This window comes from Ranitomeya variabilis, chromosome 3, assembly GCF_051348905.1.
Source record: "Ranitomeya variabilis isolate aRanVar5 chromosome 3, aRanVar5.hap1, whole genome shotgun sequence".
In the NCBI taxonomy this organism is placed as follows: domain Eukaryota; kingdom Metazoa; phylum Chordata; class Amphibia; order Anura; family Dendrobatidae; genus Ranitomeya; species Ranitomeya variabilis.
Window position 1 is genome coordinate 463,462,020 of NC_135234.1, and position 17,822 is coordinate 463,479,841.

The 17,822-nt window shown below is 44.8% G+C and overlaps 1 protein-coding gene across 3 annotated transcripts in view; it reads right to left on the reverse strand.

Annotated features, from left to right (window-relative positions):
• LOC143816366 (interleukin-1 receptor type 1-like) overlaps nucleotides 1-17,822 on the reverse strand; it is a 104,007-nt gene that overhangs the window by 41,312 nt on the left and 44,873 nt on the right. For all 3 annotated transcript variants that reach the window (XM_077296621.1, XM_077296622.1, XM_077296623.1), the window contains 2 exons: nucleotides 4,371-4,449; nucleotides 588-831 (listed from right to left, as the gene is read on the reverse strand). In XM_077296621.1, the coding sequence (XP_077152736.1) occupies nucleotides 588-831; nucleotides 4,371-4,440 (314 nt within the window). In that variant the 5' untranslated portion in view covers nucleotides 4,441-4,449. The remainder of the gene's footprint in view (nucleotides 1-587; nucleotides 832-4,370; nucleotides 4,450-17,822) is intronic.

Below are 17,822 nucleotides of genomic sequence, written 5' to 3' on the forward strand. Positions count from 1 at the left end.
AAGAAAAAACGCTGCACTCACCGTTGTTAGTGGTCAAGTCTTCTTTATTGCGACATACAATTATGCATCTTCACGGCACGGGGGAGTTTAGTGAAAAAAGGACATGTGAGGCGGGACTTTTTTTCACTAAACTCCCCCGTGCCGTGAAGATGCATAATTGTATGTCGCAATAAAGAAGACTTGACCACTAACAACGGTGAGTGCAGCGTTTTTTCTTATTTTGTTCTCAGGACTTGAAACTATTTTCTTACGCTAGCACCGCCGTCTTGAATACGTTTATGGGTGTGTAATCTGCAAGAAACTCCGAAGCTGAGTTGTGCCACTTCACTTTTTTCTACTATTGTACTGAATTAATATTAGTTAGCTAGGACTAGTATACTTGCTAGCAGGGTTGTGGAGAGGGCTGCCTGACTCATGATATTCTGTATTAGCCTTACCATCTAAACATTCGTTTTTAACGCTTGATTGTTTGTGTGTAACAAACCATTGATATTTCTACATATTTCATAGAGTATAAATCTCCACCAATGTCTCAAGTTTTGAATAGGCAAGCGTTAACCCTTTATCACTTGGGAACACTCTCTCACCTGAAAATACATTGGTAGAAGCCATTATCCTGTAGATCCACGGGGATAAACTTTAGGTAATTGTCATCTTGGTGAACTCTTGCTTGTCTGTCTGTCGTGATTTCTGTTAGCGAGTCGTTTCTTATCCAGGTTACATTGAAGTTATTTTCTTCAAATAAGAAGTACAGTGGGCAGGCAGCATATAAAGGCTCACCGACACTTGCATATTCAATGTCAAACTCCACTCCATAATCGATACAGGACTCTGCAAAATAAATAAAGCAGGAATTTATCATTAAAAACACGAAAAGTCTGGTTTTAGTAAATGTAAAGCTTTGTTTTTAAACAACTTTTGCATAAATTTAAAATCACAAAAGTACCTGATATTCAGAAGTATGGCATTAACAACAAACAGAATAAGCTCAGTTACTTTCTGCCCACCATTCTCAGAAAACAAAGCTGTGAAGGCTATAAAATATAAAAGAATAAAAGTTTAACAGTAACTGGAGTTTACCGGGAGCTGCCGTTTTAATGCTGATGTCCAAGTGTCAGAGCATGCCAATTACACAGAGCAAATATGGCAGAAAAAGGCCATAGGGAGGTAGGGTCTTTCCCCTATGCTGTGGCTGTATGAGCTGTGAACTGTGTACGCTCCCTGTCATGCACAGTTCACAGCAGTGGGGGTACCCTGGTGCCATTTCATTGCATCCCAACACTATTTATTTTACTCTCTTTATACTGTGCCATTAATTTCCACAATGCTTTACAAAAATTATCATCCCCATTGGGGCTCACAATGTCTTTCGTAGTGTGGGAGGAAATCCAAAACACAGGTAAGGCCACATTCACACTATCAGTATTTGGTGAGTTTTTTACCTCAGTATTTTTAAGCCAAAACCAGGATTGGAACAATCAGAGGAAAAGTGTAATAGAAACACATCACCGCTTCTGTATTTATCACCAACTCTTGGTTTGGCTTAAAAATTCTGAGGTAAAAAAACTGACTAAATACTGAACATGTGCATGAGGCCTTACTGCTGAACTTTCAACTTTGCACCATTGTCTACGTGCACACGTTGAAAATTTAGTGATTTTTTTACCTCGGTATTTGTAAGCCAAAACCAGGAGTGCATGAAAAATTGTGGTGCTCGTGTTTCTATTTTACTTTTCCTCTGACTGTTCCCACTCCTGATTTGGGCTTGCAAATAATGAGGTAAAATACTGACCAAAAACTGAATGTGTGAACATGGCCAAACATAAATAAACTCCATGGGGAGATTGGAACCCAGGGACAAAGTGCTGCAAAGCAACAATGCTAACCACTGAGCCACCATACAATTTCCTTCTGTCACAGCTACTTACAGTATTCAGTGGTGAGTAATGACAGCACATCTGGGCACCAAAGCAGCGGTGGCAAGAATAGATCAGGCAACCTGGCACCATTGTACTTCTAATGCCAGACTACTGTAACCTGTACCCACTGCTGGAATAAGTCAATGCTGCAGCTCTGATACTCAACTTCGAAATCTTGTACTGGTGACAGGACCCACTGTCATTGCTGGCCGCTATAGTTTTCGGAGCAGCAATGAAATCATTACGACTGCTGTACTCTGCACACTGACCACTAGCTGAGCTCGGCTTTTCAGTGTAACTGAAGCAGACCTAGCCATTGTGTAGCAGCTGTTATGATTTGACTTCTGAAATCTGCATTAAAAAACTTAAGCAAAATAAAATAAATGTAAAGAATTTATATAAAAAACTAAAATTACAATCACCCCCTTTAAAAATACGGAAATTCCAAAAATAATTATAGCATCATTGCATATCATTAAACATATGAAAATATAAAAATAAATAAAATATTCATACTTAAAAAAAAAGTAAGACAATTTTAAAAATTGAATGATTAATTCCCAGGTCGTGCTTCAGGTGATCATGTTTTTGGTTATTGTGCACCAAACATGAAAAACTGACCAATATTAGCCTACGGCCATTTTACGACGAGGAAGTGCATGTAATGGCCGGCTGCTCCTGCACTCTAATGCCAAAAGGTGCACAGAGCTGCACACAGACCCAATCACTTCTGCAATGTGACTTGTCCGATAACTTCAATGTTCGTCCAACGTCGGCCTTTTTTGTTTTTTTCAAGTTAAGGTTAATCTGCAGGTAGATTGCATTTAAAACCTGTGTAGCTGGCTGACTGGAGGAGTGGTGAAATGGAGAAAATGATGCAGTGTCGGGAGCACATACAGTCACTATACTTAGAACAGCTATAATCACTTCCCGGCACTTTGATTGACAGCCTGCTCTACAGTGTGTGTGTGCACCATGTGTTTGCATAACAGGCTGTCAATCAAAGTGCTGGGGAGTGAGTATAGCCGTGCTAAATGTATAGTGACTGGTGACTGTAACCACTCCCTCACTTCCAGTCATCCAGGCAAAGTTTTGAGGGGCCAGTGATGAATTTTTAGTAATATAACACTGTATGTTATAAAATTATAAAAGTTATAATATACAGTTGAAATGAGAAGATTGACACACGGAGCGAGATTTGTTAATAGTGCTGAAGTGATCATGAGTGAAGGAGTTAGAGACAAATTTATCATGGCACATGTGGCATTTTGCAACAATTCTCTATATGCATGTTAGGCACATTCCTACTCTGTGGCTTCCCTTCTAATACTCTCGCACCCCTCAAATCTATCCTAAACTCTGCTGCCCAACTAATCCACCTATCCCCCCGCTATTCCCTGGCTTCTCCTCTTTGCCAATCCCTGCACTGGCTCCCCATTACCCAGAGACTCCAGTTCAAAACCCTAACCATGGCATACAAAGCCATCCACAACTTGTCTCCTCCATACATCTGTGACCTAGCCTCCCGGTACTTACCTGCACGCAACCTCCAATCCTCACAAGATCTCCTTCTCTACTCCCCTCTTATCTCCTCTTCCCACAATCGCATACAAGATTTCTCCCATGCATCCCCTCTGCTCTGGAACTCTCAACCCCAACATATCAGACTCTCGCCTACTATGGAAACCTTCAAAAGGAACCTGAAGAACCACCATTTCTGACAAGCCTATACCCTGAAGTAACCATCGTTCCACCATATCGCTGCACAACCAGCTCTGCCCTCACCTACTATATCCTCACCCATCCCTTGTAGATTGTGAGCCCTCACGGGCAGGGTCCTCTCTCCTCCTGTACCAGTTGGTGACTTATTTTGTTCAAAATTATTGTACTTGTTTTTATTATGCATGCCCCTTTCACATGTAAAGCACCATGGAATAAATGGCACTATAATAATGAATAATAATAATAATTCCTCCAAACAATATTTTTTTTACCTAAAGCATTAAAGTACTTCAGTCACAATATTGCCCTGTACTTTTTATGTGCATTGTTTGTGGTTTCACTTATGATGCAAATTGATTTTGCAAGTATTCCGAGGCGCTGACTGCTACTTTCACTCTCTTCACATCTAACTTTTATAATGGATGGATGACTTATTTCTCAAAAGTGTGACCTTTTGATATGACTCAATTTTTATATAAAATTTTTTATATAAAATTTCTTTTAAAAGTATAAACTTGAATCTTTGTAACAGATTTACATTTTTCTTTTTGGTATTTCAGGATTACTAAGTTGAGATAATAGTAGGACAAACAAATGAAAAGAAATGTGAGATGTTAAATCTGGCAAACTCAGCTATATGCAGCACCCTATGAACAAAGCCCTACTACCTCTACATGTCGGAAAACAAAATCCATTTCGGACTCTTATTCTGCATTACATTTCACTTACCAGTTTTACCAAATGGCAGATGTATCAAAGTCAGAATGCAAAGTGTGAACCCGATCAGGTATCCTGACATTTTATGGACCTGTACAAAATACAAAAGAATACAGTAGAAATAATAGTTTAATGTAAAGTACAAGAAATTACATCTATAACACTTTTTCTTTCAAATACTGTTCCAGCTTTAGAAAACATTATCCCATAAACTGAAAATGTATGAGTTCCTGTTCTTTTTGCCAGAAAATTAATTGTAAAAAAACTTGCTTTGTACAGTGGACAATAAAAGTTTTTCAATGTGGTGTTTATACATACAATGCAATGTCTACAGACAAAAAAGTCGTCTCCAGGATCTTTGCCTTCCAGTTTTACTTTGTGTAGCTCAAAAATCTATGCTTTAGAAACCACAGGGAAGAAAAAAATAACTACCTTATTTTTAGTTCCATCTCTTTTATAGAAAGTTCAAAAACGTTGTCAGTGCTCTGCATAGTAAGGCACGTTCACATGATGAGTATTTGGTGACTTTTTGATGTTGCAGATTTTCTGTGGCCATTAACTAAATTAGGTTACTTGTGTTTTTTTCATTGTGTTTTTTTTAATTCATTTCTATTACATGTATTTATCTCTTTTAAAAAGTCCTGTTTTAAAAATAAAGCTGCTTTGTTTTTTTATGCTTCCTTTGGCTTTGACAAAACTTTAATGAATCACTCTTGTTTTAAAAACATGCATTTTTAATGCGCTTCCAAACTGGAAACGCACATTTACTTTTTAACCTGTGGATTTTCCACATCCAGTGCAAGTGCAGCGCCCCAGAGTCCTGGTCGTTGCAGTACTGTGGCTCCGCCACTATGGGGAGCTACGGTGCGTCCGATGGCACTGAAGGAGTTCATCTGATCAGGTATCACAGACACCAATACATTTCACAGCTGGGCCTCCGGGGGGAGCTAAGGGTGCTATTCATTAGGCCACTCCCCACCATAGTGGGTAAACTGGGGGTCAGGCAGGAAGTTAGATCAGAAAGCTGACTGGATTGGACGAAGCAACACCTAGTGGCAGAGGGTGTTGTGGAGGAAGAGACAGTAGGGTCTCTGTCAGGGGTGGGATCCTGACAGAGGCTTGGCATTGGAAAGAACGTAACGGGTCCGCGCCAGCTCCGGGAAGCGGCGGGGCCCCAAGAAAGGACTAGAAGCGAGATAGATTGTGCTGAGTGAGAAACGAGATCAAGCGATAGGAGAATTCCAGTAGGGGTCGTGCTGTAAGACCGGAGCAACACCCTACTGAGGCGCACTACCGGTGGCCGGAACGCCGAGGGAGTATTATAACATTCAGCTTCAAGCAATACTCTAAACAGCGGCAGGACAGTCAGTTTAAGGCGGGCTGTCTAACACATATCACCTATGAAGTCTTGGGAGGCAATTGCGGGAGAGGGGCGTCTCTAGGGTCCCGGAAGAACTCCAGGCCTACCCGACAAACGGGTGCCGTTCTAACTGTAACATCAGGAAGGGACGGACGATTAGAAGAACATCATTTAATCGAGTTGTGAGGGAACTTAAGAAACAGACACAACAGTTGTGGGGTACTTTCCGTAAGCACAGCAGGGAAGGACTACAACACATAGCGCTAAGAAGGAAGGCACCGATTTCCACCTGTGAAGAGAACTCTGGAGGTGCCATTGGACCGGCCGGACTTGCGCAGCTTGGTGAACCGTATTCTGGACTGAGGACTCAGAGATCTCCAGTAAAGAGGTAAAGAGACTGCAACCTGGTGTCCTCGTTATTTACCGCGACCTGCACCCCACAACTGCACCGTTACAACACCACTTACTGCACCGGACGTCCCCCACTGACAGACAGGGCCACGGACCGGGTCTAGCCACCGTGACAACTCCAGGACTGAGACCCAGAGGCCCGGCTCCGGGTACCCCTAGGCCCTGCGGCGGTGTGGGGGCGCTCCAACTTGGCGTCATGAACAGGATCTACTTAAGCCTGAAGAATCAGGTCATGTGTGCCTTGGAACTGTGATTTGTTGTGCCTGGACTGTGCTTTGTTGCAAAGACTGTGCTGCGCCATTTACCGCCAAAAGTTCCCGCCAAAAACCGCCGCCATTGCTACGCCAGAGAAGCAGGAGGGCGTGCCATGGGAGGAGACTACCGAAGTGGCGCCAGAAACGGTGATCGCCCCCTGCGCCTCTTGTTGCAAAGCGATGACCTGCCTCAAAGCAGAGAACCGCCCCCTGACTTGCGATGGCGGGAACGCGGTGAAGGAGGAGCTCGACCTTGGAGAAATGGCAGAGTCAGATACATGCCTTGCCCTCGAATGCCGGACAGCGACGATGAACAGCGGGGGCCCGAACAACGGCGAGGTGAACCCGGCTTGTCCTCATCCATCAGAAGAGGACCCGCGTCCACCGCAGCGGGAGGACCTGAGTTCCTCGGAGCCGGTAGCGGAGCTGAGCCTACCTATCCCGATCTCGGAACTAGCCGAAGAAGAGCTATGGGGAGCGGAGCCGTATCCGGAGACTGCCGGGGAGGAGCCGCGGTCCGGGCTGCAGCCGACTCCAGCGTCCTCGTTAATGGAACGGACCGACATCGGTGGAATCACATCAGACGCAGGTATAGAAAGCGTCCCTGCTCCCCCGACCGATCCCGATCCTGCGATCGATCCCCGCCCCCACAATAACCGTTTCCTCTTGGCGGGGCTAGGGGTATTATCCCCCGGCGCAACGGGGAGGCTGATACCTCTGCCACCGACCCAGACGGGGGAGTTCGTAGATGTGAGCCCGGAGGGAGTTATCCTCCGGTGGGAGGCCCCCCGAATTGGGCTGGATGGAGTCCGGCGAGAAGGTCACACCATTGCCGTGCTGAATTGGGAACAATATAAGCGGTACTTGATCCTACAATGGAAAGACTGGAAAGAAAGGGAACAAACTACCGCTGCATCAGCCGTGGACCAAGGGCTGAAGCCTGCACGGTCGGGAGGTGTCCACCATCAGCTGATGTTTGGCAACCTACCAAGAGAATAAACCTCGATACCATGAATCTGTAAATAGTTACTGTTTTCCTGTGTTTTGCTAAACCCGTTCAGGGTAAACTCTTAAAGGGATCCCTTTGTTGACCCGGGATCCCTATTGTTTGTTTTTATTACCAAAAGTTTTGCACAAGTTTTGAAAACTGCTGAATCATGAACAGTGCATGATCCGAACTTTTTGTATATAGTTTGCACCTTATTAAAGGCGCTCCCTACTGGTTTTACTTAAAGAAAGACTCTTTGCGAAGATACCGCACTGGAACCTTTGTTGAGTATGGACTGGTAGCTTGAGAAGATACGCTACCTCATAGAGACTTGGTCCTCTCTTAAAGGGGATGTTCATTTGTCACGCTTCGATAGTAATATTGCTTAAGATGAGTAGCAATAATGTCTTGACCAAAGGAAATGATGATAATGTTTATATGAGAAAAGTTATATGTGTTTAACTGGTTAAATGTGAAGAAATATTGATAATGTGCTTTGAGAAGTAAAAGATAGAAGAAGGATGCAGTGGACCCGTAGAGATAGACGTGGTGTCCAGCATGCATAGTAGACAGAAAGATAATGAGAAGGCTAATGTTCGATAGAAAATGTTTTTGATAATGCTGATGGATAATTAATGGGGATAGAAGGTAAACCCTGAGTTCTCATAGGAGTCAAGAAGAGATGGCTCAGTGCTCTAAAACTGAAAGTAATGTTATGTTCTATACTGTGTATAGTAGTTGAAAAGGCAGTAGGCCCTGGCTGAACGGGGCGGTCCTGTAACTGAAAGGAGAGGCAGTAGGTCTGGTGCCGATAGGACAGGCGGTCCTGCAGATTTAAAGAAGGAGAATGAGAAAGTTAAAATGCCTTATAATGTGATTATAGGAAGGTCTTTAGTGGATTAAGAGTGTATGTCCTTAAAGGCAAAGTTAAATTATTGTTCAACAATCTTGCACTTAGTAGAATACCCGGTTGGGTAACGGGAGTTATTTATAACCTGTAATTTATAATGTTAACTATGTTTGTAACGTTCAAGTGTCCTCACCTCCCATAAAAGGAAGCTCTGTTCAAATATGCTTATTGTTATTGCACTCAACAAAATTGTATGTCTTTTTGCTAACTTGTATTGTTGTTTTCTTCCCAGTCCCGGAGTACTGTGTTTAATCAGGGGGGAGTGCAGCGCCCCAGAGTCCTGGTCGTTGCAGTACTGTGGCTCCGCCACTATGGGGAGCTACGGTGCGTCCGATGGCACTGAAGGAGTTCATCTGATCAGGTATCACAGACACCAATACATTTCACAGCTGGGCCTCCGGGGGGAGCTAAGGGTGCTATTCATTAGGCCACTCCCCACCATAGTGGGTAAACTGGGGGTCAGGCAGGAAGTTAGATCAGAAAGCTGACTGGATTGGACGAAGCAACACCTAGTGGCAGAGGGTGTTGTGGAGGAAGAGACAGTAGGGTCTCTGTCAGGGGTGGGATCCTGACAGAGGCTTGGCATTGGAAAGAACGTAACGGGTCCGCGCCAGCTCCGGGAAGCAGCGGGGCCCCAAGAAAGGACTAGAAGCGAGATAGATTGTGCTGAGTGAGAAACGAGATCAAGCGATAGGAGAATTCCAGTAGGGGTCGTGCTGTAAGACCGGAGCAACACCCTACTGAGGCGCACTACCGGTGGCCGGAACGCCGAGGGAGTATTATAACATTCAGCTTCAAGCAATACTCTAAACAGCGGCAGGACAGTCAGTTTAAGGCGGGCTGTCTAACACATATCACCTATGAAGTCTTGGGAGGCAATTGCGGGAGAGGGGCGTCTCTAGGGTCCCGGAAGAACTCCAGGCCTACCCGACAAACGGGTGCCGTTCTAACTGTAACATCAGGAAGGGACGGACGATTAGAAGAACATCATTTAATCGAGTTGTGAGGGAACTTAAGAAACAGACACAACAGTTGTGGGGTACTTTCCGTAAGCACAGCAGGGAAGGACTACAACACATAGCGCTAAGAAGGAAGGCACCGATTTCCACCTGTGAAGAGAACTCTGGAGGTGCCATTGGACTGGCCGGACTTGCGCAGCTTGGTGAACCGTATTCTGGACTGAGGACTCAGAGATCTCCAGTAAAGAGGTAAAGAGACTGCAACCTGGTGTCCTCGTTATTTACCGCGACCTGCACCCCACAACTGCACCGTTACAACACCACTTACTGCACCGGACGTCCCCCACTGACAGACAGGGCCACGGACCGGGTCTAGCCACCGTGACAACTCCAGGACTGAGACCCAGAGGCCCGGCTCCGGGTACCCCTAGGCCCTGCGGCGGTGTGGGGGCGCTCCACAACTATATGGGAAAATCCACATGTAAAAATCAGTGTATTCATAAGAGAAAAGTCTGGTCTTCAGTACTGGAGACATTGTGCAGCATCAGTCAATGCTACACAACAATATCTCTTGGTCAGTTCCTCCTTGGGGTAGGGGCCGGCATCTGTCTGTGCTGCATAGAAATGTTCAAAAATTAATTTTCAGCTTTCCTTCAAGTCTGGTCCTCCCCAGGATTGGAACTCACACTCTCCAGCATGGTAGGCAGCAGCCTAAAGGCCGGGGTCACACTTGCGAGTGCAATGCCAGAAACTCGCACGAGTCTCTCGCATCAATACTCAGCACCCCCGCCGGCACTCGGAACCGGAGTGTGTGGCTTAGGGTGCCAAGGAAATGCATGGTAAAAATTAAGTAGCAAGTTTTTGAAGGTCTTACCTCCTAATTTTGGTCCTTTTTGATCATAGATATTTTATAATTTTCTTTTTTTTAAGATTAGTTATCATTTACTGGTTGCTCAATGGCACATCATATTGCGGTTTTAAATGTTTATTTAGTATTTATCATCATGCATATCCCGCGTTATGTATGGTATGTTATGCTATTTACCGATCAGATTAATTATATTTACGCAAAAAACTGAACTGACTGCTACTAAGTACTGATACATGTACAATGTACATAATTGTGTAATGCATATTTTACTGTAATAGAATTCTTACTGCCATTCTATGTTTTTTGAATTATAAATAGTATATCCAGTTAAAGATATGATGACAAACTGAGCTATTGTGTGTCCAATATTGTGGAAAATGAGAAACATGGAATAATTCACATGCCTTGAGCAAGTGGTAAATCTAAATTTAATGTCAACATATTTTACATGGTGAATCCTTATGCCAAAAGGAACAAATTTAAGGGGTAAGACTTACCAATGTACAAAGTTCCTTTTTCCTTGGCACCCTAGTGTGGCTGCATGTATTTCTGTGCAGCTGAACGCTCCGGTCCCGAGTGCCGGCGGCAGTGCCAGGTATTGATGCGAGAGACTCATGCAAGTTTCTCGCATTGCACTCGCAAGTGTGACCCTGGACTAACTGTGAGCCACAGGCTGTATGTATTTATTACATAGTGGCGTACTGGTATATAGAGCTGTATCACTAAGTCCCAGTACAATTTGTTTACAAAGAAGAACAACATTTAGAGATGTAGCCACACAGAAAATGTTCATATTCTTGAGCAATACAGCCTTTGGCTCACATCTTAGCCTACATCTTCAAGCGATACATTATTTGTATATATAACTATTCTATATCATGGTTGCCATGGTTTGCATACTTGTGTTCACGTCCTGTCTAGACAAGTTTGGTTTCTCTCCAAAAAAGTTAATTTAGAGAAGCTGGATGGGTCTAGTTGGCATGTGACATATAAAATCACATATATGCCGTCATGTAGAACTGCCTACTCATATTGGCAATAGTGATGAGCGAGAATACTCGTTGCTCGAGATTTTCCAAGCACGCTCGGGTGTCCTCTGAGTATTTTTTAGTGCTCGGAGATTTATTTTTCTTCGCAGCAGCTGAATGATTTACATCTGTTAGCCAACATAAGTACATGTGGGGATTCCCTAGCAACCAGGCAACCCCCACATGTACTTATGCTGGCTAGTAGCTGTAAATCATTCAGCGATGAAAACTAAATCTCCGAGCACTAAGAAATACTCGGAGGACAACCGAGCGTGCTCGGGAAATCTCGAGCAATGAGTACACTCGCTCTTCACTAATTGGCAATACGGGGAATTGTGGCAGCATGCTCACTGCAGACGGCCACGATTCAGCAGTCTACAGTCACAGAGTGCCTACAGGCTTTTGTTCCAAGCATAGACAACCCCTTTAACCCATCACTTCCACATCCAATTTTCGTTTTTATGGTTTGCATTTTTCCATCCTCATAACTTTTTTTTTTTTTTAAATTGACATAGCAGTATTATGGCTTGTTTTTTTGCAAAATAAGTTGCATTTTTGAATGACATAATTCATTTTACTGTAGAGTGGAAGAAGTAGTGGAATTACAATTCGCCATTTTTTGTGTGTTTTATTTTTACGGTACTTCTTTTTACAGAATTTATTCAGGACTTTCTAACTTTAATTGTGTGGCCACTGTAGAATGAAACTGAAATTGGGTGAGGCAGGGGAGTGGTTAAAGGGAATCTGTCACCTACATTTTCGTATATAAGCTTCGGCTACCGCCATCAGGGCTTATCTACAGCATTCTGTAATGCTGTAGATAAACCCTCGATGTAACCTGAAAGATAAGAAAAACAAGTTATATTGTACACACCTGGGTGGGGCGGTCCGATGCGGTCAAGTCCGATGGTCATCACGGTCCGAGTCCGGCGCCTCCCATCTTCATGTGATGACGTCCTCTTCCTTGCATCCTGTCACGGCTCCTGCGCAGGAGTACTTTATCTGCTCTGTTGAGGGCAGAGCAAAGTACTGCAGTACGCAAGCGCCGGGAAAGGTCAGAGAAGCCCAGCGCCTGCGCACTTCAGTAATTTGCGCTGCCCTCAACAGAGCAGATAAAGTACGCCTGCGCAGGAGCGCGACAGGAAGCAAGGAAGAGGACGACATCATATGAAGATGGGAGGTGCTGGACCCGGACCACAACACCCATCAGACCGGACCGTACCCCTAGGTCAGTATAATCTAACTTGTTTTTCTTATCTTTCAGGTTACATCAGGGGCTTATCTACAGCATTACAGAATGCTGTAGATAAGCCCCTGATGGCGGTGGCCGAAGCTTATATATGAAAAAGTAGGTGACAGATTCCCTTTAAGAGCATGACCAAAATATGTGCCACAGTGTGCTGTGTGTTATGATCTGGTGGCCTAAGAGCAGCATGAGACGTACTCTGGAGAAGGTGGTACCTGTACTGACCGCAGACTCTGAACTTAACACCGCAACTAGAAGTAGCCGTGGAATGTACCTTTCACTCCCTAGACATCTCGACACAGCCGGAGGACTAATTACCCCTAGAGATAGAAAAGGGAAAACTATCTTGCCTCAGAGAAAATCCCCAAAGGATAGACAGCCCCCCACAAATATTGACTGTGAGAGGAGAGGGAAAAAACATACACAGACTGAAATCAGAATTTAGCAAAGGAGGCCACTTCTAGCTAAATAGAAAGGATAGGACAGAGTACTATGCGGTCAGTATTAAAACACTAGAAAATATCCACCACAGAAAATACAAAATCTCCTCATCTAACTAAAGATATGGAGGGTATATCTGCATCTCCAGAGATACCAGCTTGGCTAAACAAATCCTTATACAGACCAAGCTGGACAAGACAAAAACATGGAAAAGAACTGAACAATAAGGCCCACAGCATGTGGACTGCAAAAATCAAGGCCAGAACTTATCTTTGTTGAAATGAACAGCAAAGCAGGAGAGACCAGGCAGGGATGTGAATCCTCCAGGAACAATGGACAACTGGCACTGACTAAAGGGTCAAGCAAGACTAAATAGCCCAGTCAGATTTGCAAAAAGTGGACACACCTGATGAATGCTGCGATCCAGAGACAGCAGCGCTACCACTTATAACCACCGGAGGGAGCCCAAGAGCAGAATTCACAACAGCTGTGGGTGCTACATGATCTGCATCTATTTTACATCTTGAAAAGTTGTGAGATTTGATACTGCGAATTGTACAGTGTTATAAAAAAAAGGAAAGTGGGCATGAGATTTTTATAAATCCCATCTAGTTTTCTTTAGCTGTAAGTTTTTTATGAGCAGTGAAATTATGTAACATCAAAAAAATTAATACTCACTGTGGGAAACGCCTGACACGAAAAACATGAGGGATGAAAATCAATGTTTTGCTGAGCTTGTCTAGCTGTCTGGCTGCTTTCCAAATGAGGATAAATGGCCTACACTGTACATGGAGGTAAACACCTTGGTATTTATAACAAAATGTGAAACTACCAGCTTAGGAAGGGGATTCAAATTCCTTTGAAATTCTATACTGCCTACCAGAAATCAGGATTACATTAGTCTATGGTACAGAGTTTCCTAAAGTCTAGCATAACACTAAAAGCTGAAGCCAATCTACATCGTGCAGGGCAAATGCTATTTAAGCAATACAGTTAATAGATTTTTTATTGTTGAATTTTTAAAACTGTCACTGACGTTTCAACATACTTTGCAATGTTACAACAAACACAAGAAATGTTGTAATATAATTGTCACCAGACAGCTGTCGAGTGACTCGGGACCAAGGGCTTCTTCCCTGTCCCTAACACTAGGGGGCACCCTAGCTCTCCCAACTCCCCGGGATACTTCTGAAGGTGAAGATGCTGGGGCTTCCACCTTTGCCTTATCTCCTGAGTTAGCCCTCCATCTGTTCTCTTCCCCAAAACAAGGCAACACAAACAAGGATTAACAGAAAACTCCATGCATGCAAAATATTCACTCACATAGACCAAAATAGAGAAGGATAGGGAGTTACCACACATACAAACCAAACAATAGACACAGATAACTCCTCCAACTCTCCTGTTGTGAATTCCGTTCTCGGGCTCCCTCCTGTGGTCATGAGTGGTACTGTGTGAGTTTGTTCTTGGGCTCCCTCTGGTGGCCTTTAGCGATATGGCTGGTCTTGGCTGGGCTCAGCTGCTTCATTTCCTGCTATGCTGGGCCTATTTAATTCACCTGGACCTTCACTTGTCGCCTGCTGTCGGTGTATTCTGTCCTGATTCTGAGCTCTCCTGAATATTCCTTGTGACCAGTCTCCTGCTGGAGAAGCTAAGTTTGCTTGTTCATTTTGCTCATTATTTCCTTGTAAATGTTTCTCAGTATATGATGAGTTCAGTCCAGCTTGCTATTATGTGATTTTTCGTTTGCTGGTTAGTTCTGGGGTGCAGAGTGCGCCCCTCACATCGTGAGTCGGTGTGGGGGTTCTTGTATTCTCTGCGTGGTTTCTTTTTGATAGTTTTTGTACTGACCGCACAGACTCCTATCTATTTTCCACCTATCTAGTGTTAGCGGGCCTCATTTGCTAAACCTGTTTCATTTCTACGTTTGTATTTTCCCCTTAACTCACCGTTATTATTTGTGGGGGGCTATCTAAAACTTTGGGGATATTTCTCTGAGGCAAGTGAGGTCTTTGCTTTCTCTCTAGGGGAAGTCAGTTCTCAGGCTGTGAAGAGGCGTCTAGGTTTTTAGGTAACGCTCCACGGCTGCCTTTAGTGTGTGTGGATAGGATCAGGATTGCGGTCAGTATAGCTTCCACATCCCCAGAACTTGTCCTTATATTCAGGTTATATGTGTCAGGTCAGTTTTGAGATCCTACCACCGGATCATAACACTCTCCTTCTCATATGAACTCCTCTCCCTCCATTAGCCATGCAGCACATGCTTATTCTGACAAGGATCTGTAAAAGAGCCCAGATAATAAAGGGGAAAGGAGTGGCTGTTATGGTTCTCAATGGCAAGAGAACATAGCCCAGCAAACATAAGTACTAGCTCTTGGAAGGATGGAAACTAAACTGACCATGAACTAAACCTGCCGCACAACTAACAGTAGCCGGGTAGCGTTGCCTACGTTTTTTATCCCTAGACGCCCAGCGCCGGCCGGAGGACTAACTAATCCTGGCAGAGGAAAATATAGTCCTGGCTCACCTCTAGAGAAATTTCCCCGATAGGCAGACAGAGGCCCCCACATATATTGGCGGTGATTTTAGATGAAATGACAAACGTAGTATGAAAATAGGTTTAGCAAAATTGAGGTCCGCTTACTAGATAGCAGGAAGACAGAAAGGGCACTTTCATGGTCAGCTGAAAACCCTATCAAAATACCATCCTGAAATTACTTTAAGACTCTAGTATTAACTCATAACATCAGAGTGGCAATTTCAGATCACAAGAGCTTTCCAGACACAGAAACGAAACTACAGCTGTGAACTGGAACAAAATGCAAAAACAAACGAGGACTAAAGTCCAACTTAACTGGGAGTTGTCTAGCAGCAGGAACATGCACAGAAAGGCTTCTGATTACAATGTTGACCGGCATGGAAGTGACAGAGGAGCAAGGTTAAATAGCGACTCCCACATCCTGATGGAAACAGGTGAACAGAGGGGATGATGCACACCAGTTCAATTCCACCAGTGGCCACCGGGGGAGCCCAAAATCCAATTTCACAACAGTACCCCCCCCCTCAAGGAGGGGGCACCGAACCCTCACCAGAACCACCAGGGCGATCAGGATGAGCCCTATGAAAGGCACGGACCAGATCGGAGGCATGAACATCAGAGGCAGTCACCCAAGAATTATCCTCCTGACCGTATCCCTTCCATTTGACCAGATACTGGAGTTTCCGTCTGGAAACACGGGAGTCCAAGACTTTTTCCACAACGTACTCCAACTCGCCCTCAACCAACACCGGAGCAGGAGGCTCAACGGAAGGCACAACCGGTACCTCATACCTGCGCAACAATGACCGATGAAAAACATTATGAATAGAAAAAGATGCAGGGAGGTCCAAACGGAAGGACACAGGGTTAAGAATCTCCAATATCCTGTACGGGCCGATGAACCGAGGCTTAAACTTAGGAGAAGAAACCCTCATAGGGACAAAACGAGAAGACAACCACACCAAGTCCCCAACACAAAGCCGAGGACCAACCCGACGCCGGCGGTTGGCAAAAAGCTGAGCCCTCTCCTGGGACAACTTCAAACTGTCCACCACCTGCCCCCAAATCTGATGCAACCTCTCCACCACAGCATCCACTCCAGGACAATCCGAAGACTCCACCTGACCAGAAGAAAATCGAGGATGAAACCCCGAATTACAGAAAAAAGGAGACACCAAGGTGGCAGAGCTGGCCCGATTATTGAGGGCAAACTCCGCTAAAGGCAAAAAAGCAACCCAATCATCCTGATCTGCAGACACAAAACACCTCAAATATGTCTCCAAGGTCTGATTCGTCCGCTCGGTCTGGCCATTAGTCTGAGGATGGAAAGCAGACGAGAAAGACAAATCTATGCCCATCCTAGCACAGAATGCTCGCCAAAATCTAGACACGAATTGGGTTCCTCTGTCAGAAACGATATTCTCCGGAATACCATGCAAACGGACCACATTTTGAAAAAACAGAGGAACCAACTCGGAAGAAGAAGGCAACTTAGGCAGGGGAACCAAATGGACCATCTTAGAGAAACGGTCACACACCACCCAGATGACAGACATCTTCTGAGAAACAGGAAGATCCGAAATAAAATCCATCGAGATGTGCGTCCAGGGCCTCTTCGGGATAGGCAAGGGCAACAACAATCCACTAGCCCGAGAACAACAAGGCTTGGCCCGAGCACAAACGTCACAAGACTGCACAAAGCCTCGCACATCTCGAGACAGGGAAGGCCACCAGAAGGACCTTGCCACCAAATCCCTGGTACCAAAGATTCCAGGATGACCTGTCAACGCAGAAGAATGAACCTCAGAAATGACTTTACTGGTCCAATCATCAGGAACAAACAGTCTACCAGGTGGGCAACGATCAGGTCTATCCGCCTGAAACTCCTGCAAGGCCCGCCGCAGGTCTGGAGAAACGGCAGACAATATCACTCCATCCTTAAGGATACCTGTAGGTTCAGAGTTACCAGGGGAGTCAGGCTCAAAACTCCTAGAAAGGGCATCCGCCTTAACATTCTTAGAACCCGGCAGGTAGGACACCACAAAATTAAACCGAGAGAAAAACAACGACCAGCGCGCCTGTCTAGGATTCAGGCGTCTGGCGGACTCAAGATAAATTAGATTTTTGTGGTCAGTCAATACCACCACCTGATGTCTAGCCCCCTCAAGCCAATGACGCCACTCCTCAAAAGCCCACTTCATGGCCAAAAGCTCCCGATTCCCAACATCATAATTCCGCTCGGCGGGCGAAAATTTACGCGAGAAAAAGGCACAAGGTCTCATCACGGAACAATCGGAACTTCTCTGCGACAAAACTGCCCCAGCTCCGATTTCAGAAGCGTCGACCTCAACCTGAAAAGGAAGAGCAACATCAGGCTGACGCAACACAGGGGCGGAAGAAAAGCGGCGCTTAAGCTCCCGAAAGGCCTCCACAGCAGCAGGGGACCAATCAGCAACA